Consider the following 22,964-nt stretch of genomic DNA (forward strand, 5'->3'; position numbering starts at 1 on the left):
ATGTCCTATTTGTGTAGTTTGTTAAAATAACAACGACAGAAAGGCCATTGCGCATTAACAGCTTTATTCCCCGCTGACAGATTTGAAGGGCGCTGTCAGCTGGGAAGCCTTCGAAGGAATCTAGGACAGTCCTACTCTATTACAGTCTGCAAATAAATTACCTCACCTAGACATACACGTGCTTTTAAAAATAACTTTATTTTTCTTATTACACAAGTTGAAATAGGTTCATTGTTGAAACCTCATCATATACTGATGACAAAAAGAAGGAAATGAAAATTATCCATAATCCTACTGTCAGAGGCAACTGCTTAGCATCTCGGTGTATTGCAGCAAGAATCATATATTATACATACAAGATACTATATACATGTCACCGTGCATGGACACACACTCCTCTCTGCCATCTCTTCTTAGCTGACAATATAGTTGACAACATGAGTCATCATGAGCACTAAGGCCGTCCTTGTAAACAGCTCTGGTCCCCGTGCAGGACACCGTGCCATGCCCCATTCCTGTGGGGGTCCGGGAAAGAAAACACCCACCTGGGGACAGGAGGCCCAGCTCCTCCCGTGTGGCCAAGCGCAGCTGGTGCAGCAGTTCTGAGCCAGCCCAGGGACCCTGAGGGTCCCTCTCCAAGGTCAGAATCAAGGAAATGCTCCCTGCAGCCCGGATGCCCTGCCTCCACCTCCCCTGCGGGGACAGGACTTTTCATCAAAGGGACAGTGGCCCACTCGATCTAAGGCTGGCCTCCCTGCCATGCCCTGTGGCTCTCTGTCTGAGGCCAGGCCTCTGGACTAGGGAACACCACCCGCATGTGGGAGGGCAAGTCCTTTTGCTTTGCTGAGATTCCATTTCCTGGTCCTACTATGAGGACATCAGTGGTGCCACCTCCCTGCCTCCCTGAGTCAGTACAAAGCAGGTGACCTGGGCCTACTGTGGCAGAGTCTTTGCCCAGCCCCTTCCAGGGGCCTAGAGACAGTAATCACCCAAAAGGAACGGGCTGATTCCAACAGTATAAAGTGTAGCAGATACTTTCAGATGCCACACAGCCCCGGAAACTCACCTTTCATCCTGGAGTCCCCAAAGCAGATAGCGGTCCACCCTCCGTCCCTCCCCTCAACAGGGTGTAGTCCGTTTCCCTCTGCCTGGCACTTGGAGGCCTCTCCCCGTGTGGATTGGTTGTGTCATGTGATGGTTGCTAACCCCAACGTCAGGTGTAGGACACTAGCCAGGCCTCTAGGACACGTCTAATCTTGGACTTCCCCAGACATGGTGGAGTGGGGAAGAATGTGGATGGTGGCCATGCAGCTCTGTGGCTTCTGAGGCTCATGCCCCCAGCCCTGCCCTCTCCTGCCCGTCCCTCCAATTTCTCTCCTTCTTCCAGCCTCCCCCCAGGGCCTGTCCCCTGAGCCTCCTCTCTATCCAAAGCTGGAACACTCCCTGCTGACCGGGCCTCTCTCACCTGCTCCCGGCCTGCCTGTGCAGTGCTGGGAGAGGGCCCTGGGGTCTCGAGTCCCCCACTGCAGGAGCAGATGCTCAGGAGCTGCTCCAGGAACCGACTAGGACACCATTGGACCAAAGAGGCACCTCCTAAACAGAAAGGCTGTGGGAGGCTGGCCACCTCGGGGCAGCAGGGGCAGCAAGGACAGTGGAGGGACAGGGGAGGAACAGGCAGGAGCTTCACTATCTCAACTGCCCTATGCAGCGCCCAGCGTGGGCTTCCTGGTCCTGGAGGGGCCAGAGCTGTGGTTCCTTCTCTGACTTCTCAGTGAGGAAGAGTTAGCATTCCAGGACAAATGAGCATGAAAATGGGGCCCAGGAACTCTCTGTGGGACGCAATGAGCCCCAAGTGAGGCCCAATGAAGACCGACAATGAAGTTATCTGAAAGACAAGACCTCAGGGTAGTCTGAAGGGGTGCCCTGGGTCAGAGGAAGAGTGAGCCACAGTCTCCAAGTCCAGGTCCTCGCCTGCTGCTCGGGCCATCGGGGGCTCCTGCACCTCCTGCCCAGCCAGCCTGGCTGAGCAAACACCCACTCTGGGGCCCCTACTGCTCCCAGCGTGTTTACCAAGTGGAGGCCCTGCCCTTTGAAGGCAACTGAACGTCGCAGGCGGGAAAACCACGCTGTGTGTATTGGCTCTGAGCCAGGACGTGCGGCAGAACCTGGAGAGAGCACTTTCCCTCCTGAGACACCTCAGCCTGGCTGTTAGCTGGGTCAGTGCTGCACAGTTGAAATCGGGATGATTGGCCGTGATGAGAGGAGAGACTTGACTATTGCCTCTCAGTCGGATGTATCACGCGTTGTATGCTCTCAGAAAACGCAGCCCATCCCCCACGGGGTTCTGGGGGCACTGCCTACAAGGTGGGCATCACAGGGAGAGAGGTGCTGGCCAGGGAGGCAGGGACAAGACCTGAGACGACAGGTGTATTTGCTTCCTGGGGCAGCTGGAAAAATGGCACACAAACCTGGGGGCCTAGAAGGACAGAACCCCATCCTCTCACAGTCCGGAAGCCAGAAGTTTGAGATCCAGGTGTGGGCAAAGCCACGCTCCCTGCCCCCGCGGCTTGAAGAGGATCCCTCCTTCCTCTTCCAGCTCCTGGTACAGCCAGCACCCTTGCTGTTTGTTCCCTGGCTTGTTCTGGCAACACCCCAACCTCTGCCTCTGTCATCACGCGACTGTCCCCTGCAACTGTGTCTTCACCTGCTCCAGCCCGACGTCACTTGCAATGACCCTGCCAAAGCCTTACTGATGGGCTGGTAATGCTGGCTTTGGATTTGGGGCTCCCTAAGCCCCACGAGGGCTTGCTGCAGCCCTGCCGCACCGCAGCCCAGGTGACGGAGCCCAGGCTGGGGCAGCAGAGTGGGGCAGAGCTCAGGCTTCCCGACTACACAATTCTGAGGCCCCTCCGGGAGCCTGTGTGGCTCTGAGTGTCACACTGCCTGACACAGCTTTAGCCCGTGAATCAGCCGTGACTCTGAGCCACATTTCCTCTGTGCTCTGTGCTCGGTCTGTGCCCTGATGAGCCTCTGCCTGGACACCATTGCCTAGGGAGCAACACACGTTGTGCTGGCTGACTGGCTTCTTGTCCCAATGCCAAGGTGCTTTACAGAGGAGCCTAATTCCTCACCCCACCAGGGTTGGGTGGAGTGGTACAAAAGGTAAATTAAATGCCAGAGATGTGCTCACCAGGCAGACGAGATCGTGAAGTACGTCGGGGGAGGGCACTGAGTGCCGGAGAGCAAGGAGCAAACAGGGGTGACCGAATGCTCCTCCCTGCGGTAAAACAACCTGGGTTGGGGCCATTCTTCCTATTGGTGTCAGGTCTTGGGGACAGGGAGGGATGCACAATGCCGAGAACGTACCCACAGAACTCACCAGAACACTGCAGGGCCGCTTACAGGTGAGCATCAGAAACAGGAGTATCCCATTCAAGCTCCAACCGTTTCCTGCAGAGACTTCCCACGTCCTGCGCTTTCCCGCACCTGGCATTGCTCCTCTAACCTGCCGTTGTCCATGGAGCTCAGGACACGTGTGTCATGCACCTGTCAGGGTTGGGCTCCTCAGGTTGCAAAGAACAGAATCGGCCCCTGGAGGGCTGAGCTGGGTGGGAGACTCCAGTTGTAGAGTCACCAGGACATTCAATCCCAAGAGGGCAATGTACTCTGGCTGGCTGTCTCCAAGAGGTACAGCTCCAATGGCTGAGGGCCTGGTCTACCCCCTCCCACGTCCCTCCCGACTCCTCGCTGTTGAGACGCAATTCCCAAAAGGTAGTGGGGGAGGGGGACATGGCCAAAATGAGGGAGTGGTCACAGGGCCCAAACAATTGTGTCCTTGCAGCATCACACAGATCATACTGCCCAGCCTGTCCCTGAAGTCCTCCTGACTACCCCACTGCCCACCTGGTGGCTCCAGCCAGCCAACCTTAGTCCCTGTCCCTCGGTCCTCTGATCCACTGACAAACCCTGTCCATCCTAACCCGGGACTGATCCCGCGTGCATCCACCATCCTGGTCTTCGTAGCGCCCCCAGCCACCCATCACAGCCTCCAAATGATGCCTGGCCTCCACACCTCCCTCCCCACTTTATCCTACACAAGGAGGAGGGGCTGTTTAAAGATGCCACTCCAAACATGAGGCTCTTTAAATCTCCACTGGCCCTGCTACTGCGGAGTAACAGCCAAACGCCACACGCTGCCCATGAGGCTGATGGCTGGGCTGCTCCCTATGTAGTCCACCTGGGGAAGCCCCCGTTCGCAGGCCTCCCAGTGTGCTCCTGTGTCTGTGTGAGGTGTGTATGTGTGTGCATGCCTGTGGATGTGTGGATGTGTATGGGTGTGTGTGCGGCCATTTAACCAGTAAGGACAACAGTCTCACGAAATCCGAGCCCGTGAGTCAGCTCCCGTCACAGGGACTGAGCGCTGGGGGCAGGCCTGTGGGTTTGAATGGAAAGATAGGATCTTGCAGACAGTGAGTGATCACATCTCCAGGTGGCTGAAGGGGAGGAAGCTGGACGCATTCCGAATGTGACTCCCAGTTTGGAGGGTGAAGCACCAGGAGCAACGTCGTCGGTGCCATCACTAATGAGCTGGCTCACGACTCGTCTCAACACGTGTCTGTGCCCAGAAAAGAAGAGACAAGAACTTCCTGGGGAGCTCGCGCACCTCACTGTCGGTGCTGCTCAGAAGCCCAGGTCCCTGTTCCACTGCTTCTGGCCACACAGGCCTGTCACCGTGTAGTCATGTCAGGGAAAAGAGAACTTGGAAGACACCTTTGACAGAAAGCGTCTTTTACTGTCAAAGCACCTGAGCCCTCGGGGACTCCTGGGGCAGCCACAGTGGGCAGCAATGGCAAAAACAACTGTAACAGTAACAATCATAATGACAATAATGGGTTCTATTCAATCGCACACCTACTAAGCACCCGGCTCAAGCTCTTTCAAAACAGATCCAGGACCAAACCTAAGTCTACCTGGTTCCCAAGCCAAGTTCTTAACCAGCTCCTAGGCCACTCAGCAAGGTCCTTGATGGGGACTCTGTGGTCTGACCTCAGAATGAGTGGGCTTGGGGTGAGTTGTCATCATGGCAGCTTCTCAGAGGTCAGCCCACCGCCAGTAGGGCAGCTGTTCCAGGACCCTTGGGCAGGAGTAAGCAGGTAAGGACAGCGTGCCCGCGGCTCTGAGAGGAAGAGGCGGCCCAGGAGGAACTAGGGTGGAGACCCCCACCAGCTGCTGTGCAGTGCAGACCAGGTGCTCGGGCTGAGGACCACTCACAAAGCTGGGAAATTGTTCCTTAAACCCCATCGATGGCAACCAAGAGGGAATGGGCCATTGGCACAAATGAAGCCCAGACTCGAGAGGACAGAGCAGAGAGAGGGCCTGGCATTTGGAGCCACTTTGTCCTGGGGGCCCTGGCCAGCCTGGGGGAGGCAGCTGGGAGCTCCCAAAGGCTCTGATGACAGAGCTAACTTTAAAAGCAGGGTGGTCCGCAAAGCTTGTGGCCAGCCTTCTGGTCTTCCTTTGACCACAGCAGCTCAGAAATTCCACCCCCCTATCTGTGGCCAGGAGATGCAATTTAAAATCCTATCCAAAAGAAAAGAGCAGCATCCTGGGCCTCCAATCATTTTTACAAATAAATTATCAAATAAAATGCCCAGCACATGAAGACAACAGCCAGAAGCCCGTGAGATGGTGAGGGATGGTGCGGGGACTGTTACAGGAGCCTGGTGGCTGGGTAGGCGATAGCAGCTCAGAGTCCCTGAACACTGGGTGAGAGCCATGGTGGGTGAAATACGAAAAACACTTTCCCAGTGCAGCCAAGGCCCGGGTGGAAAGGACACAAGAATCCACCGGCTGCCCCTGTGCACTTGGGCTGTGGTTTCCCACCAGACCCAGCTCATGGGGCAGAAGGTACGTCCCAGGGCTCCCAAGATGGGGTGTCTCACAGATCTTAAGCTGAAATCCCCAAAGGGCTACACCTGAGGGGTGTCCAGAAAAGTGGCCCTGGCACTGAACAGAGCTGGAGACCCGCCCTGGAGGAGAGGTGAGCCCAGCAGAAGTACAGCCTCATCCCTTCATTGGGTGATCAGAACCAACCCAACCCAACCCAACTCAACTCATTCCAAACCTCAGGCAATACAGGTAGAGGTCCGTGAGAAGTGGTGTCCCTGCACCTGGCAGAAGCAGACGCCCCCTGGAGGAACACACCTCCAGTCAATGACGGGCTCAAGGTCAAAATGAACTGAGCCCAGGGAGGAAGGAGAACAAGCGCCAGCGGAAACAACAGACGTCAGTGGCAGACCAGCAGAGCCTTCAGACACACATTGGGAACGCCCGTGCTCACCAAGCTTGAAAACAGGGTAGGAAGTCGTTCCTTATATTCTGAAAGTCCCAGACACAGAAGAGCTGCTTCCAAGTGCCAGCAGGGCCCCCTCAGGGACAGGGGCTCACCAGGGATGGCACCAAGGAAGCAAGACGCTCCAGACCCAGCAGTGCCCCTGGCCACATCCTCAAAGGCAGGCATGCTCTTCCATGGGCCCCCTACCCAGTACCCACATCCAACTTCGGGGCAGGAGACAAGAACTGTGGAGGTGGTTTGCCAGTCCTGTTTATTATGTGCATTTGCAAAATGTTAAAGGAAACAATACATTTAAAAAATATAAAATATAAATGAGCAAAATCTTGGCTGGTGGTTCCTACCCAGAGGACAGCACAATCCTCAGGTGAGCCCACAGTTCTCAAGAGTAGGGACATGGGCCAGGCGAGGGGAGGCTGAGAGGTCAACCCTGATCTAAGATGCATGTAGGGAAGTTGTGTGGACCCCACCATTCCCTGATCCTTTCAAGGCCTGGGGAGGGCACCCTGCCTTGTCCCCACCTCTGTGTGACTGCTCCGGCCAGTCGGTTGTGTGAGCAAAGTGACTTGCACCCCAGAAGAGCAGACATGAGATCTCTGTGCAGCCCGTCCAGGCCAGGCTGCCTGCCCTAGGCCACACTTCAGATGCCTGCAGGTCACAAACATTAAACAAGATTCTTACTGAAGGGTGAGGGCGGGGGCTCTCGGCACCAACTCAGTCCAGCTGGGCTCAGCCTTGTCCAGAGATGGGGGTGGGCCTGCAGCTTGTTCGGCTGCAGAGCTGGACACTAGCCTGATGTGATAGGAGAAAGAGTTGGGTGAGAGAAGACAGGAATGAATTAACTTGTCAGCTCCTGGCAGCACAGCAGTGCACAGCCAACGCTGTCCTGCTTCTCTTCATGTCCTAATCGGTGGCCTCGGGTCCTCAGGTGCTAGTGCAGGATTTGCAGGCTGCTATTGTCACCCAGGAATATTTCATATTATGAATCACCCTATAGACAGAGGTCTAGGCGGGCATGCCCAACACATGACTTCACATGAACATTCAGATTGAATATCATTTCATTAAAGCCTCTTCAATAAGATGTAATTGTGTTTTCAAAAGAATTAACTTTTGAAAAGCCTAATTTTAATGACTTGGACTTACATTTTATATTCACTATAATTTCTATTTTGAAAATTATTAGTTATCAATTACTTTTTATTTTATTTTTATTTTTTAATTATATTTTATTGATTGTGCTATTACAGTTGTCCTGATATTTCCCCCTTTGACTCCCTCCACCCAGCACCCCACACTCCCTCAGGCAATCCCCACACCATAGTTCATGTCCATTGGTCATGAGTATAAGTTCTATGGCTACTCCACTTCCTGTCCTGTACTTTACATCCCCATGGCTATGCTGTAACTACCCACTTGAACTTCTTAATCTCCTCACCTCTTCACCCATTCACCTACACCCCCTTCACATCTGGGAACCATCAAAATGCTCTCTGTATTCATGATTCTGTCTCTGTTCTTGTTTGTTTGCTTTTTTTTTTTTTTAGATACAATTGTTGATAGATATGTATTTTTTTGCCATTTTATTGTTCATAGTTTTGATCTTCTTTTTCTTAAATAAGTCCCTTTAACGTTTCATATAATAATGGTTTGGTGATGATGAATTTCTTGTCTGGGAAGCCATTCAATTCTAAATGATAGCTTTGATGGGTAGAGTAGTCTTGGCTGTAAGTCCCTGCTTTTCATGCCTTTGAATATTTCTTGCCAGTCCCTTTTAGCCTTCAAAGTTTCTTTTGAGAAATCAGCTGACAATATTATGGGAACACCCCTGTAGGTAACTAACTTCTTTCTCATGCTGCTTTTAAAATTCTCTCTTTATCTTTAACCTTTGGCGTTTTAATCATAGTGTATCCTGGAGTGGGCCTCTGCAGCCATCTTGTTTGGACTCTGTTTCCTGGGCTTGCATGTCTATTTCCTTCACCAGATTAGGAGTTTTCTTCCACTATTTTTTCAAATAGATTTCCAATTTTTTGCTCTTTCTCTTCTCTTTCTGTTACCCCTATGATACGAATGTTGGACCTCTAAGTTGTCCCAGAGGCTGCTTATATTATCCTTATTTTTTAAATTCATTTTTCTTTTTGTTGTTCTGACTGGTTGTTTGTTGCTTCCTTATGTTCCAAATCATTGATTTGATTCTCAGCTTCATTCTTTCTAGTTGTTTCCCTGTAAATCATTCTTTATTTCAATTAGTGTATCCTTCATTTCTGACTGGATCTTTTTTATACTTTTGAGGTCCTCCCTAAGTTCCTTGCGCATCCTTATAACCAGTGTTTTGAACTCTCCATCTGATAGGTTGCTTATCTCCACTTTGTTTACCTGTTTTTCAGGAGTTTTGATCTGTTCTTTCATTTGGGCCCTGTTTCTTTACCTCCTCGTTTTGGCAGGCTTCCTGTGTTTGTTTCTATGTATGAGGTAGAGCAGCTTTGACTCTGTGTCCTGGTAGTGTAGCCTAATGTAGTAGGTGTCCTATAGGGTCCAATGGCACAGCCTCTCCTATGCCCCAAGCTGGGTACTTGAGGTGCACCCTTCGTTTGAGCTGAGTACATCCGCCTCTTGTAGTTGAGCCTTGGTTGCTGTTGGCAGATCAATGGGAAGGATTTACCCAGGCCAGTCAGCTGCAAGGACTGGCTGTGATCACAGACCACCAACCTCCACCCTCCATGGAGAATCAGCTCTTCAGGGGCAGGGTAATGGTGCTCTGATGTGGTCCGTAGCTGTCCACTGGGTGTGCTAGCCCTGGGGTTTCCTGGGTGGTGCAGGCCAAGGTCTGCCCCCACCTGTGTTTGGCCCAGGGCACCCTGCCAGAGCTATAAAGCAATCTGAGATGGCTGCTACTTGTGCTGGGCTTGGAGATTCCCAGGCAAATCCAAGCTGTGAATCTAGGCTGGCTGCTGCTAGTGCCGGGCCTGGGACCCACTGAGGCCAGCTGTTGCTTAAGAAGATTTAGGAAGTGGTGAAGCATGAGCCGAGACCAGCCATTCATATGGAAAAGCAGCTTGGTTTGGGCTCATAAATTGGGTGAGGCAGAGTCTCTGGGGATCTCCAAGGAGGGTCAGTGTTAGCCAGGTTCATGGCATCTCAGATATGGCACCAGCTTACCAGATCTGTAGGGGGAGGGTTTAGAAAAAGGACAATGGCCTCTCCTCGCCTTGATGCCAGACACTTCTGTTTCTCCCTGTGTGCCACTGGTGCCTTTCAAGCTGCTACCCTGGTGCTGGAGTTCAGAGGGAGTGAGTCTGAATAGGTGAGTCCGTGTGAGTTATTTAAAAGGAACTGCTTGGGGCTCCAGCAGTTTCTTCCACCGACTCAATCCCTGTTGGTTTTTGCAGCCAGAAGTTGTGGGGACTTACCTTCCTGGCACTGGAACCCTGGGCTTGGGGGTTTGGTGTGAGGCTGGGACTCCTCACTCCCGAGATATCCCTCCAGAATTTATATGCATCACACATAGTGAGAGGCCAGCCCATTCACATCTATGCCCCTCCTACCAGTCTGGTTGGATGTGGTTTCTTTAATTTCATAGTTGTCAGACCTCCATTCAACTTGATTTCTGACAATTCTGAGTGTTAGTCGTTCTATATTGTAGTTGTAATTTTGACATGGTTGTGCAAAAAGGCAAACCATGTTTGCCTATGCCACCATTTTGACCGTAAGTCCTTCTGTACTTGGCAATATATACCTCTGAATACCATAGAAGCAAATAACTTTTTGAAAACACTGAAAAATACTTTTAGCTTATTATTTTTATATTTAACTTTAATTCATAGATTTTATGGAAATGCATTAAAATTTTGTGCATTTTAAATACAAATACAGTCTTTAAAACTATTTTAGACCAACAGCATTATTTATTGAAAATCTTGAATATCATTAGTGATTTTATTAAAACAAAGGTAAATAATATGAATATAATGGAATATATATGTCATAATGTGCAAACAATGTGTCCATATTTTATTACAGGTCCAGTGTTGCGGCCCATCCACAGAACGCCCAGCCTGTGCAATAACAACTGAACTCAGTGTGTGTCTGTACCTTCCCGTGGCTAGAAACACCAGCTTTGTACCCCTTTGGGCAGCTAGGGAACGAAACCTGTTTTATTTCAGTTTATTAGCTTGGGTCTTGCCATTTCCATGTGCAGACCTGGCAGTGCCCTCTTGCACAATTACTCTGAGCCTCTGTGGCTGGGTGGGAGAGTGGGGGCAGCACATAGAGGGAGGAGCAGCTCAATGAGGCAGAACCCTGCAGACCACCTGGATAGTAGAAAAGCAGGGAGTCAGCCTCCCTCAGCCGTGAGTTCTGGAGGCATCTTCACAGTGCGAGCCAGGCCCATCCTGGCTCAGAGAAGCACATCCCATCCTGGATCCCTACAGGGCTACGTGCATGTCTGAGACATCTGTGGCAGCCCGAGTGGCCACTTGGGCTAGATCCTGAGACCTAGGGTACTGTGCCAGAGGAAGCCCTCCTGGAGTGTGACTCCCCTCAGCCATCAGCTGGACAGAGGGCTGGCCAGCACCCAGCAAACCCATGGGGCTCTGCTCTCTGCTGGCACGCAGGAGCTCCGGACCAGAGCCACAGTTGCGTCCACCAAGGCAGCCTGGGTGTGACGGCAGCCTGGTGACCTGCTTTGCCACCTAGGGACTGACAAGAAGTCAGCAGATATATAAAAAGATCCATGTCCCCGACTGAAGCTGCAGGCCCGAGCTCCTGGTGGCGGGCAGCTGTCTGCCCCAGGGTGACACTCACCTGGAAGCAAGCGTGTGCAGGCTGGCAGTCACAGATGATTCATGTGACTGATTTCTCTATGACAATCAGGCTAAATTTAGGTTAATTACTTTTTAACCATTCTCCCAAGGGTACATGAAGATACTTGAAGCCGGTCCACCAGCTCCGCCGCTGTTATCTGATGGACCGCACGCCAGCCTGGCGGTGTGGGGCTCTGCCCTTGGGCGGAGACCGGGACAGCTGGCTGGGGAGAACCTCATGCATCACGGTCCAGTGTGCATATTGGTGGCCCGTGGGGGGTTTTGGACACTTAGACACAAATGTGTGTACAGGGCAGTTGGTCTGCTTGTCCAGCCCTGCAGCCCCGTCTCCTCCCCCGGCCATGTGTCTTTGCAGCCCCTCACCTGATAAGCCCACACACTGAGACCCAAGGACCTGGGGAGCCCTCTTCACGTGTCACCAGTGGCCCCTGTGCACTGTCACTACAGCTGGGTTCTCACCCCAGACTTCTGCCTGGCCTCCTTGTCCATCCTCCCTTAACAGTACAACTGAAATTTCCAGAAAGTCACTCTGGAAACCCCGGAATGTCAAGCTGTGCTGCCAGTGCCTCCTACCACATCTCCCAACCCCCAAGCCCAAGCCCCACCAGTTGAGGCTCTGAAGCCCCTGCCTTTTCCTGAGCTCCACCCTCATTCTAGAACAGCTGCTGCTCCCTCGGCCACCCCGGTACCTTTACCTGGCTCCCTCCACGGAGACTTCAGCCTCCCTAAGCCCTGCCTCAGTGGGAGCCCTCTGGGCCACCTACAGCTCAGCCATCACTTGGCTCACAGTTGCTGGCAGAACCGTCTGGCTCCCAGCTGACCATAGGAGTGAGGGGCCTGCCCCCCTCACAGAGGCGCTCTAAGGGGCACATGGCCAGCGCAGCCCCAGAGAGTGCTGGCCATGCTGGCACTCCCTCCAAGCTCTTCCCATGCATCAACTTGGAATGCTCTAGAAGTTGAGAGGACCCTGCCGCCCTATGGCTGCCCTATGGCTGCCCCGATGAATTCCATCCTCTCCCTCGAACACCACACCAGCGGTGCGGCCGGAACCACCCCCCACCCCCTGCACCCAAGGGACTGTGCCTCTCAGCAGGGCCTGCCCCACAGACAGCGGACACTCTCTTGCCCACTGACCACACCCCTGGCCCAGCAAGGCCAGGCACCCTGCACAGCGGCCTCTCGCATCAGGGTTCTAGCTCCCGCTGCTTTGGTGGGCCTGCCAAGGCCTGCATGAGGCCCAGAGAGTGATTCACACAGAGGCTGGTCTAGAGCCAAAGGGAATGTGAAATCACCGCCAGGGCTGTCTCTGGAGGATGAAGCACTAGCATTGAACAAACTGCACTTACTTCCATGTCCCTTCCCCAAACAGGACCTGTCACTGCAGTGGTCTGGAGGATGAACTCCCGTGCTTCACCTCACTACCTCCCCAGGGGGCCAGCAGACAGCTGGAAACCTGGTCAGAGACCATCTGCCCGGGGAGTTACCAACTTTACTAACGGTTTAAACTTTAAGTTACTCAAATTATAAAAGCAGCACATATCGGCTGTGACAAGGGGACCAATATGAAGCAAAGGTGGTGATCGCCTGAGTCCCACCATAGCCTTGATGGCAAGTGGTCCTGACCAGCACTTCGGTCCTAAACCAACACCACACTGGACAGAACACACGGGCCCGCCTCTGGGCAGCAGGTGAGGACTCGTGCGAGACTGTGACCCCAGAGGAGGGAGCGGCAGACTGCAGGAGCCACGGACCCTCCCTGAGCATGGTTTGCCACGAAGCACACAGCTGGGCTCCAGGCAAAGCATGGTAGGTAGAGGCCAGAGGGGAGTGTGCAGGGAGGGCACCAGAGAGAAGCTGCACAGAGACGGGGCCCCCAGATCCATGGTCCCCAGGTCCTTGGATGAGGGCTGTCTGGCCCCTGCCAACATGAGCATGTGGGCATCGCCAGAGGAGCTGCTCTGGGCCCAGACACTGAGAGGTTGGGCGGTGCCGGCCCAGTAGCGTGGGGAGAGCACCTCAGCCCTCCAGACAGTCAGCTGGGACACCAGGAAGGCCATGCCTGGGACATCAGGAAGGTCACACCTCAGTAGTGGGGACAATGTCCTTAAGTAAGGCCCATGCTAGACACCCACCCCCACAGAGCGCACCGTACAGCCCTGACTATAGCCAAGGACAGGGCTGCCTGCAGAGTTGGAGTTGCAGGAGCTTGGAAAACACCTAGGACACGCCTCAGAGCCAACGCAGCAAAACATAAAACCAAACTCACACAAATTCAGGGTCAATTAGATCAAAACTCAACCCTCCTCAGAGGAAGGTAAGAACCCAGAGTCTTCGACACCTCAACAGCCACGTGCGGTAGAGGTGGGGGGAGGAGGAGGAAAGGACCCGTGGGAATAAGGAAGTCAATGGACTGTCCTGGGACGCACACACGTGGGACTAGGGAAAGACTGCACAGCAGGTGGCCAACAGGTTCCAGGAGTGAAGGGAAAGCAGAGGACTGATGTGAGGAGGAGGAGTCTCAGCAGACAGACAGAAACTGTAAGAAATGCAAAGCATACTTCTCAGGTCTGGAATATCCGAAGTGAATCATTCACGGGACAGGCTTCACTAGAAGAATACATGAATAGAAATCAATGAACCTGAGGATAGAGAAAAAGGAGCTTAAAGAGAAATAAACACGGACGCAGGGGCCTATAGGAAAAAAGTAAATGCCCTAATGAATAAAATAAAAAACAATTACCCGACATACATTAAAAAAAAAAAAGAAGAACAATACCCAAGGGAAGAGACAATGACCAGATGCCAACCCCAAGGTGAGGCAGATGTGAGAATGACCACTTTAAGGTGGTTTTTGCAAGCACCCTTCACAAGGTGAGGTGAACACACCTGACTTGAGTGAAAATAGTTCCCAGCAGAGAAATAAAAAGCATTAGAAAGACCTAACTTCTGAACTAAAAAAAAAAAAACAACATATGAAATAAAATATTAACTGTACATAGAATGTGGAACTTAGGGCTATGTGTTATAATCCCTAGAGTGGCCACTAAAAAATTAATACAAAGAAATATATTTAAAAGGTAATGAAGTAAATGGAATACTAAACAATATTCAAATAATCCAAAAGAAGGCAAGAAAATGGGAACAAAGTAACAAAAACCAGAGAAACAACAGAAAGCAAAGAGTAAAGCTGCTGACCCAAATCCAATGATCTCAGTAACGAGAGCCACTTTGAAGACAATGCTGTAGGTGGGTTAAATGTTTAAAAACTAAAAGTTTTCCCCTAAAGAGACCAGCAGGCCCTGGTGGTTTAACAGGTAAATTGTACCAGACTTTCAAGAACAAGTAATCCTGTAAGAAAAAAAAAAAAAAAAAAAAAACCTCTCCGAGTCCTTCCCTGAGGCCCAGACAACTGATGTGCAAACCCAGCAGACATTAGAGAGAGGGAAAGTCAGCTCCTCACTCACTCCTGAATGTGGATACAAAACCCTCAGCAGACACCAGCAAGTCAAACTGAACAGAGTAACTTCAAGAAGAATACAACACAATCAAATGGGACAACCCAGAGAAACAGGAAGATTTAAATGCAGAAATGTGACTCACTTTGACAGTGAAAGAGAAAGGGCATCCTGGATGCAGGCAGGCGCTATGGGGGGCCATGTCTCAGCAGGGCACTGGAAGTGTCTGGGAAGACCCTCTGGCCGGGGCGGAGGCCCAGGTTCCTGGTGCTCTCAGGAGGGTAGAGCAAGGCTTACACTTGAAAAGAGGCAGCCATTAACCCTACCCTCGCACCCACTGCAAGGCCCGGAACATAGCTCTGTAGGCCCGCAGGGACCTGTTGAGACACGTGTGTTGTGACCTCCTCCCCCCAGTGGTTTCAGTGGTCGAGTTCTTGCCACTCACATCCTGGCAGCCCGCTGCAGGAGGCGGGGGACAAGTTCAAACAGTGGGTCTCAAAGAGTGGGCCACCAGGTTGTGCTGGCCTGGTGTCCCTGTTGAGTGGTCAACCTGATGGGGCACCTGTACCAGCCCAGTCTCTACCCGACAGCAACAGGACCGGGAGCTCGTGTGGACCAGGCCCAGGGGGCCATTCAGCTCCTCCATCCCAACCACCTCCACAGCAGTCAGGACTGATGGGACAGCAGCCCAGACAGATCAAGGGTCAGGGAGAGAAGGAGGAGAGTCTACAGAGAGGGAGCCAGAGGGACCTGCACTTCCCTGAAGTTGTTCAAAGACACCCGAGGGGCTCTGGGGCACATACACGGGCCCCAGCCCTGGACAGCTGCCCTTAAGTCTCACGGCAGACCCCCATGCGCTGTGTGCTCAGCGCCCTGGGGCCCATGCCGCCAGCTGCTTCAGGCCCTGTGTTCCTGGGTCCAGCATGTCTCTGTGGGCGGGAGGAGAGTGGACATGGAATTCAACCCCACCATCTCCAATTGCTGGGCTTCAGTTGACAGGGGCTTGTCCCTCCCCTGCAGCCATCACCAGTCACCCCTCTCCTCAGCTCCAGTTCAGGTCTGGGATACCCTTCCACCCTTGTTCCTGCAGCTCAGGCCCATGTAAGCTTGCCCTGCTCCCCCAAAGCCTGCCTCCCTCTGTCCACGAACCCTCCAAGTACCCTGCTGAGCACCTGTCTGTCTCTGCCAGGACCCACTAGCCCAGCAGAGTCCCAGGCAATGCCCAGGGATTTGCAGCAGTGAGCTGCTAAAGTCAAGCCCCATCCCACCCCACACAGCCAGACCTCAGGTGCCTACAGCCTCCTAGGACTACACTGCCCAGAAAATGGAGTTGGAGGTGGCGGTCAGGTGGCCAGCTCCAGACCAGCCCCAAAGCCACAGGGGCTTCTCACTCCGAGGAGTAGTATGTGTTTGTATGCACCTGAGCTTTGTGCACACACGAGTGCATGTGCACACATGTGAATGAGTGCACAGGTCTTCAAGAAGGCGGGGCCATGCTGGGTGAGGTGGCGCCCAGAGGTCTGGTGGGTGGGACCTCGCTGCCGCCTTGTCCCAGCTTAGCTGCTCCCGTGGGTGGGAACTGGTCCAAGAGGGAGAAACCTGTGAGAACCCCCAGCCTGCTCTGCCCTGAAGCTGCAGCTGTTTCATGTGGTTCCAACTCATTTAGCGTATTATCCAGGATTTCAAAGAGCCATTAGCAAGACAATCCCTCAGTACCTGGTTTCCACCTGAATCTGGGCCAACGTCAGGTCCTCTGCCAGACAGGTAAACCCGCACGCGCATGTACACGCACACGCGTGTGCACACAACTTGAAAGGAACTTCGTCGCCACCATTTCCCTGGAGCAAACAGGAGTCAGGAGGGCTGTGGTGGGTAAGTGAGGTCAGTGTCATCAACACAGTCACACACACAGCTGGTCCTGTGTCATGGGGGCCGGAGGGGCAGGCTCCAAGCACCCGCCACCTGCACTCTGCAGGATTCACACTCTGGTCTTGATTCCGCGAGGCTCACCCCCCACCCCAGGCTTTGTCAGCAGTAGGTGGGGCTGGCAAGTCTCACTGCGGCTGGTGACTGGTAGAAGGGTTAAGAGTATCACTGAGGCTCAGTGGCAGAAACTGAGGTGAAGAAGCTAGAAGCTGCCAGACGAGTGTCTCGGCTGAGATGAACCTGGGCCCCAGCAGCACAGGATGGGCTTCAGGCAGCCATGCAGAGACATGCCTTGCAATGAGTCGGTTCATAGACAAGCACTTGAAGGCGGAAGCCCACGTTCCTCACCCCCAAGACCAGAGCCTTGGCTCTTGCCTGTGAGGCCATCGGGGGGCTTCTGGATCCAGAGCATGGCCCCTTGCCCAGACATCTGAGCCACTCTACGACAGTGAGCAGCGCTCCGGCCAGGCAAGTCCAGCCAGGCACCCCGCACAGCTGGATGTCTTCTAGCCCCACACTGCTGTGGGCACATCTGCAGAGCCATGCCCGGCTTTCCTGGGCAGAGCACCTGTGAGCACCTGTGGGCATCTGTGCACCCCAGAGCAGCCTGGGAGTTCTCGTCATTCACGGGCACCCCCACAGGGCAGTTGCCAAGTAGAGTGGAAGCCTCGGCAAATGCCCAAGCCACCCTTAAAACCAAGGTTCCTGAGGCTCGGGGTGACAGGTGTGGGTGGCCAAGGCAGACGGCCCTGAGGGGAGGGTGGCATGTGTCATGCCGTGTAGTACGGAGGAGCAGCCTCTGTGTGACCAGGCCGAGGCCAGTATCTGCTACAGCTGGTTTCAGTTGGCTGGGGAGGCGGTGGGCATGGGGTGTTTCACATGTAGAACGCAGGGCCTGACGCCCTAGTGACCTGGGTGGCAGGGCATCTTGAAGGTGCTGCTGGGCCAGGAGTCTGCTTCAGGGGTGGGACCAGTCTCTGAGGGAGTGAATAGCTTTGTTCCCAGTCCTGGAAGATGGGGAGCATGACCAGAACATATCTGGGGGACTAATACCAGGCCTCCAGCCATACCGCTCAGCCCAGGAGCACTATTCCCTGCAGTTCCTCCCCTGCAATCAGACCTCCTGGGACTTGCCCATGGCCTGAGTGTTGAGCAGGATCAGCCAGTGTGCCTCTGCTTGCCTGCCTAAGGCCAGCCCTTGGCTGGCACCTGGGGATGTGGACCTCAGGAGGGTTCTCAGCACATGAGATGGGAGCGCCTCAATGGGCCTAAACCGTCGTGCAGACACAATGGCTGTGCTGACACCTGTTCTCCCTCTGGGAGTCGAAATTTGGGGACATGCCAGGCAGAGGTGCCATGTGGCCAGCCCTGATAAGAACCCTGGGCTTGGACCCGTGACAAGCTCCCTGGTAGACACCTCACACGTGCTGTCCCACCCCTTGCTGAGCAGTTAAGTGCATCCTGCACGATCCACCGGGATGCGTTCTGAACACTGGCTGCGCCAGGTGTCCCCAACTCCTCCCCACGTGGCTTTTCCCTGTGCTGACTGCACACGGAATCCTTTCGCTGTCCTGTATCATAGCTGAGCCCAGCAAATCACCAAACCTGGGGTGCTGGTCTTGGGCACCCCAACTCAAAATCATGTCAGAGATCTCAGATATTATATGTATGAGCGAAAGCCCCTGAACAGAAGGTGGTGGAGAGCCCGGGCAGGAAAGCAGGGCCAGCCCCGGTTCTAGGGAAGCCTGGGGATGACACAGGAAAGCCAACTGTGACGGTCCTCCAACACCACTGCAGGTCAGCAAAACCAGCACCTGTGCCTCTTCTTTACACACTAAGCAAGAATCTTCAGAGGCAGGTCCGACAGCAACAGTGACTTCGAGTCCAGGTAAGAATCGAAGTATGATCTTAGCTTCCTGCTGCTTCCTATTCAGAACAGCTGCTCTTTGCTGCTCACGTCCTCAGTAAGAGGCTGGTAAACACAGACATTTCCTCTGCCCAAGGTCACAGTTCTGAATGCTGTCACAGACCCCAGCTCAGAAACTCACGAATTCCAGAAGGAAAGACTCGGAGAAGGGAGAAAAGGAACTAAGAGAATGAAGCTCTCAAATGCTCACACAAGCCTTCAGAATCAAGTGCCCTCTGAACGGTCCTTGACATGGAGCCCTGGTGCCCGTGCATACCGCCCGTGGAGGGCAGCTCCACTGAGGGGCCTCTGGCGTACTCCACGTGGGTCTCCATATGATTACATAAAAATGTGACAAAGAAAAATACAGTGCAGAATGGGGAAAAATATATAACTTTATTTTTAACCAGGGGATTCTCTCTTTTCTGTTTAATAAATACAAATTAATAAAAATACTTTGTTTTACAAAGAGACCACCTCTCTTCTTCCTCCAGATTTCATGGAAGCCCCTGTGGCCACCTGCTGATGTGGCTGCAATGCCCACGCTCCAGCCACGTCCACAGACCACATCCCACCCCCCCACCCCCAGTTTTCCTCTCTGTGGACTGGACTCCACTTCCTACAAATGGGTCTGCAAATACTATACAGAAGCAACAGCTCTTCTTTCCTCCCCTTCCAAATACAAGTCCTGTACTGAATTCCAAATCTTAAAAGATGCCCTTCTGAGGAGAGAACCTGGCTTCCACAGAGGCCTGATACGGAGCCTGTTCAGCCAGTGCTTGTTCACCCAAGAAATGATGTGTGAGGTGGCAGTAAAACAGACGCCATGCCTATCCACCACACGCATCATAAAAGGGAAGGAAAGGACAAAATAAAATCTATTCTATGTCTTGGAGGCCGTTCCTTATTTCAAAAATAGAAATTCCTATTTAAATTTAACCTGTCTGAAACAGGCTGAATGTATGATTTTGCATGCAACAGATCTGTTATTGCTCATAATGGACCCCGGCATCATGCTGCTGAGCCGCCCACACTGGAGATGGCCGACTGCATCAAAACCACCAACCACAAGCAGTGATCTGCGCCCACAGGGCCCAGGACCCCGCGTGCCACACGTCCATGAGCGCCGGTCAAGTTTGGAGATAAGGCACGCCTCTGCTCTGCACTAGTGATAGATCCCTTCCGACTCCAGGCTGCGAAGAACAATTCCGTCCTAGTAGTTAAAAAAGTTCCTGCTGCAACCACAATGCACAAAAGCCTAGAACTCCCCAGTTTTGAAGACTGGAAAAGACAAACTCCTGTAGAGCCAGAAGAAACTGTGACTATGACTAAAACTGTCAGTCTTGTAGTTTCCTGCATTAGTAACTAAGACATGGCTGTACACATTCTTTGATTAATGTGATCAGGAAATATCATCGGTCCATGTGGTCAGCAGTGAGTTTCTTCATGTGCCCCACTGTTCATTAATCCACATCTTAAAAAGTATTTATTTCCTGGGAGTATTTCTAAGTGTGCTAGGTTGTTATAACAGAACGAATGGAAAAGATGTGTTGGTGGCTAGATTGTAAGAAAAACACCTGCCTGTAAAACCTAACATACTGAAACAGCTGCACACCGCTCCTGGGACACACGGGGAGCCAGAGGGACCCACAGGGCCCAGATCTGACCTTTGCCTTGGCTCCAGGCCTTGGTTCTTTGGAAGGAGCATTACTGGTTCCAGGCCTGGGAAGGCCAGCACATACCCTCCTCAGCACTTGGGAGGGAGAGGAAACCATTGACTATGAGGTTCACAGGCGCTTTAGTTGGGAGGCAGTGGTGACAGCTTTGACAATCTACCTGAACCACCTTGCTGGGAACACTCTAAAGCTGCATTCAATGGTCATTATCCTACATAAATTGTAATTTCAGAAGAGAAGACTGTTTGGGGTGGGAGAGGTGCAAAAGAAGACCAGAGCTGAGGTTCTGCAAGCTTGCCTTTTTTGGTACCAGCACAGAGTGTCACTGTCACTAAGTGTCCTGGAGGAGAAACACTGGAGACTGCTTGGTGGTTTATGCGCAACACACGGGCAAGGCCTTAGAGCCCCAGAGACTTCTGCACAATCTGCTTGGCAATCTTGTAAAACTGCTCTCGGTCGTCCCGCCACATTTTGGAAGCATCCACGTTAGCGCCGCTTTCATCATTGGGCTCTGAAATAAAAGGCAGACATTGCCTGCTTGAAAGGGACTGTTAAAGTAAGGTCTGAAATGGCAAGATCTTGATTTCATTCAAAATCACCAGTGGATCTTTCCAGAGATGTGACCCAGAAATAAATAAGAGATGCTGATGACTGAAACACTGAGGGAGGAAGTCTGTTATTTAAGAAATAAACAAGAGCCCCTCGCCTGAGCAGTGTGAGCTCAGTGGAAAGACGCATCTTGGGGCAAGATCCGTTCTCATTACTCCTACCTTCTGAGTGTCTCAATGTGCCCACAGAAGTCACCTATCTCACTCTGGGCACCCTAGGACAACCTGCATGTTACCTGGCGCACCCCAGAGAGCGAGCCAGATGACCCACCCGCCTGCTTACTCCTCCAGGGAGTGCTCTGTGCAGACCCCTTCTCTCTGAGAGCCCTGCTCAGTGCAGCGGCCTCTTCGCTCCTACAAGAGTACACAGCCAGGCAGACATGGCTGCACATGGGCGTCAGGCCCACATGAATACCTGACCTCAGGGTACCTAGTCCCTGAGCTGGCCAGAGAGAGCCAGCGGTGGCTCCAGAGAGGCAGCCAGGGCCTGTGGGGAGGTGACAGAAGTGGCAGTTACAGAGGTACAGGCAGTGACCACAGTGCAGACGGTCAGAACCGAGAAGTGACTACATCAGGGGAGAAGGCTGCCTGGAGGCCAGAAGAGCAGCGAGCACAGCCCTGAGCTCAGCCCCAGGCCCAGCCCTGGGCCCTCCGCGCCACGCCAGCCCTCCTTCTCTAAGCTGCATCAATCTACCAACAGGAGTGTTTCCTTCCTTCCTTCCATTTACTCAACAAGCCCTTCCTCACCAGGTCCTACATGTGAGGGCTCGTTCCAGGCACTGGTGGTGCAGCAAACCGCATGATCTTGGGTCCTCTGAGATGCACCATCTAGTGAGACCACTAACACCCACAGGTGCCTCATTTCTAACTAAGTGCTGTAAGAGGAGAATGGGGCACAGGAAGCAGTGTGGCACTTAGGGGACCCCTGACAGGCCAGACTGCAGAAACATCAAGCACAGACAGAGCCAGCCCACACGCCATGCCCAGAACCTGACAAGGAGACCCCATAGCGGGCCCCAGTGGCACACAGAGGCCCGAGGGCCACAGCTCCTAGGGAAGCCGCAGGACGGAGGGCTAGCTTTTATAATCACATGGAACCCCTCAGCAGCCCGCCACGCTCCTCAAATAAACATCCAAATCTACATCACTGCCCAGGGGCCTCAAGTTGTTTGGCCCCTATTCTCTGGTCCCCTCACAGGGGAGCAGCCCAGCCAGACTGGGCGTGATGATGAACTGGTATTCCTAGCAGAGTGTGTCAAGGCTACATTAAAACCTTAAAAAAAAAAAAAAAAAAAAATGTATAGCAAAAAATGTTTATTACAGTGGATTTCACAGCTGACATGTGAGGAGAGCCAAATCACCGCCCCCCTCCCGCCCTCAGATGCCTTTCTCGTGGTTCCACCCACGCGGTGTATGAGTGGAGAGCGTCTCCAGCTTACAGCACACACACGCACTGAAATCCCTAACTTCACTGCATCCCAAGCAGTCAGCTGAGAACCTCCATGGCCCAAACCTAGTGGCCGCTCAGGCTGGCCTCCAGCTGGGGCCTCCCCACTCCGGGGCCTTCTGCAGCACTGTCAACTTTCTCCTTGTGACAAGCCTCCATCTCCTCCCGACTTTCTAGTCCACTCCACCCACGCTTCTCTGAGGACCCCTCTCCTTCCCCCTGCCTTCTCCATTATCCCCTTTGTCCTCCCAGTTGCCCACTGTCTTACCCACAGACGACCCCATACCCTCACTTCCAGGACCCGCCCTCGGCTGAGTGGCTCCCAATAGGCTCCGGAGGGTGGATACTCACACCCCAAATTGTTCGCTTCCCCAAATCCTCCTCCCTCTGGATTCCTGTCCCCAAAGACAGTACCCCTTGCCCAGGCACTTGGGTCACCTACCCCCAAGTGAGCCAGAGTTCCACAGCCTCTGTCTCCCACATCCTGCCCTGCTGCAACCACTGCCACCCTGCACCGCAAGTCCTCGTCTCTCCTCCAAGGCAGCCCCACTGCAGCAAAGGAGGGTCTTTTCACAGCTCAGTTCACGTGATCTGACATCCCACAGGGGACGAATGGGCTCTGAGGCAGAGGACTTCCGGAGGCCTCCTTGCTCCAGCTGGGTTCCAGCCATAAGAGGGACTGGCAGTGCCCCCACCAGTCAGCGGCCTTTCCCTCTCCCTTACCTTGAAACTCCTAAATGTCCTACACTCATCCCAGACAGTGCCAGCTGG

The 22,964-nt window shown here is 53.2% G+C and overlaps 1 protein-coding gene across 1 annotated transcript in view; it reads right to left on the minus strand.

Moving 5' to 3' along the window:
* Window positions 1-20,348: 20,348 nt before the first annotated feature.
* The window catches only part of UBE2G2 (ubiquitin conjugating enzyme E2 G2), a 31,344-nt gene continuing 28,728 nt past the window's right edge, over window positions 20,349-22,964 (minus strand). Inside the window, exon 6 of the mRNA XM_090267828.1 lies at window positions 20,349-20,649. Within this exon, the coding sequence (XP_090123954.1) occupies window positions 20,537-20,649 (113 nt within the window). The 3' untranslated portion in view covers window positions 20,349-20,536. The remainder of the gene's footprint in view (window positions 20,650-22,964) is intronic.

Source organism: Furipterus horrens, unplaced genomic scaffold, assembly GCF_987537825.1.
Source record: "Furipterus horrens unplaced genomic scaffold, mFurHor1.1.pri manual_scaffold_1, whole genome shotgun sequence".
In the NCBI taxonomy this organism is placed as follows: domain Eukaryota; kingdom Metazoa; phylum Chordata; class Mammalia; order Chiroptera; family Furipteridae; genus Furipterus; species Furipterus horrens.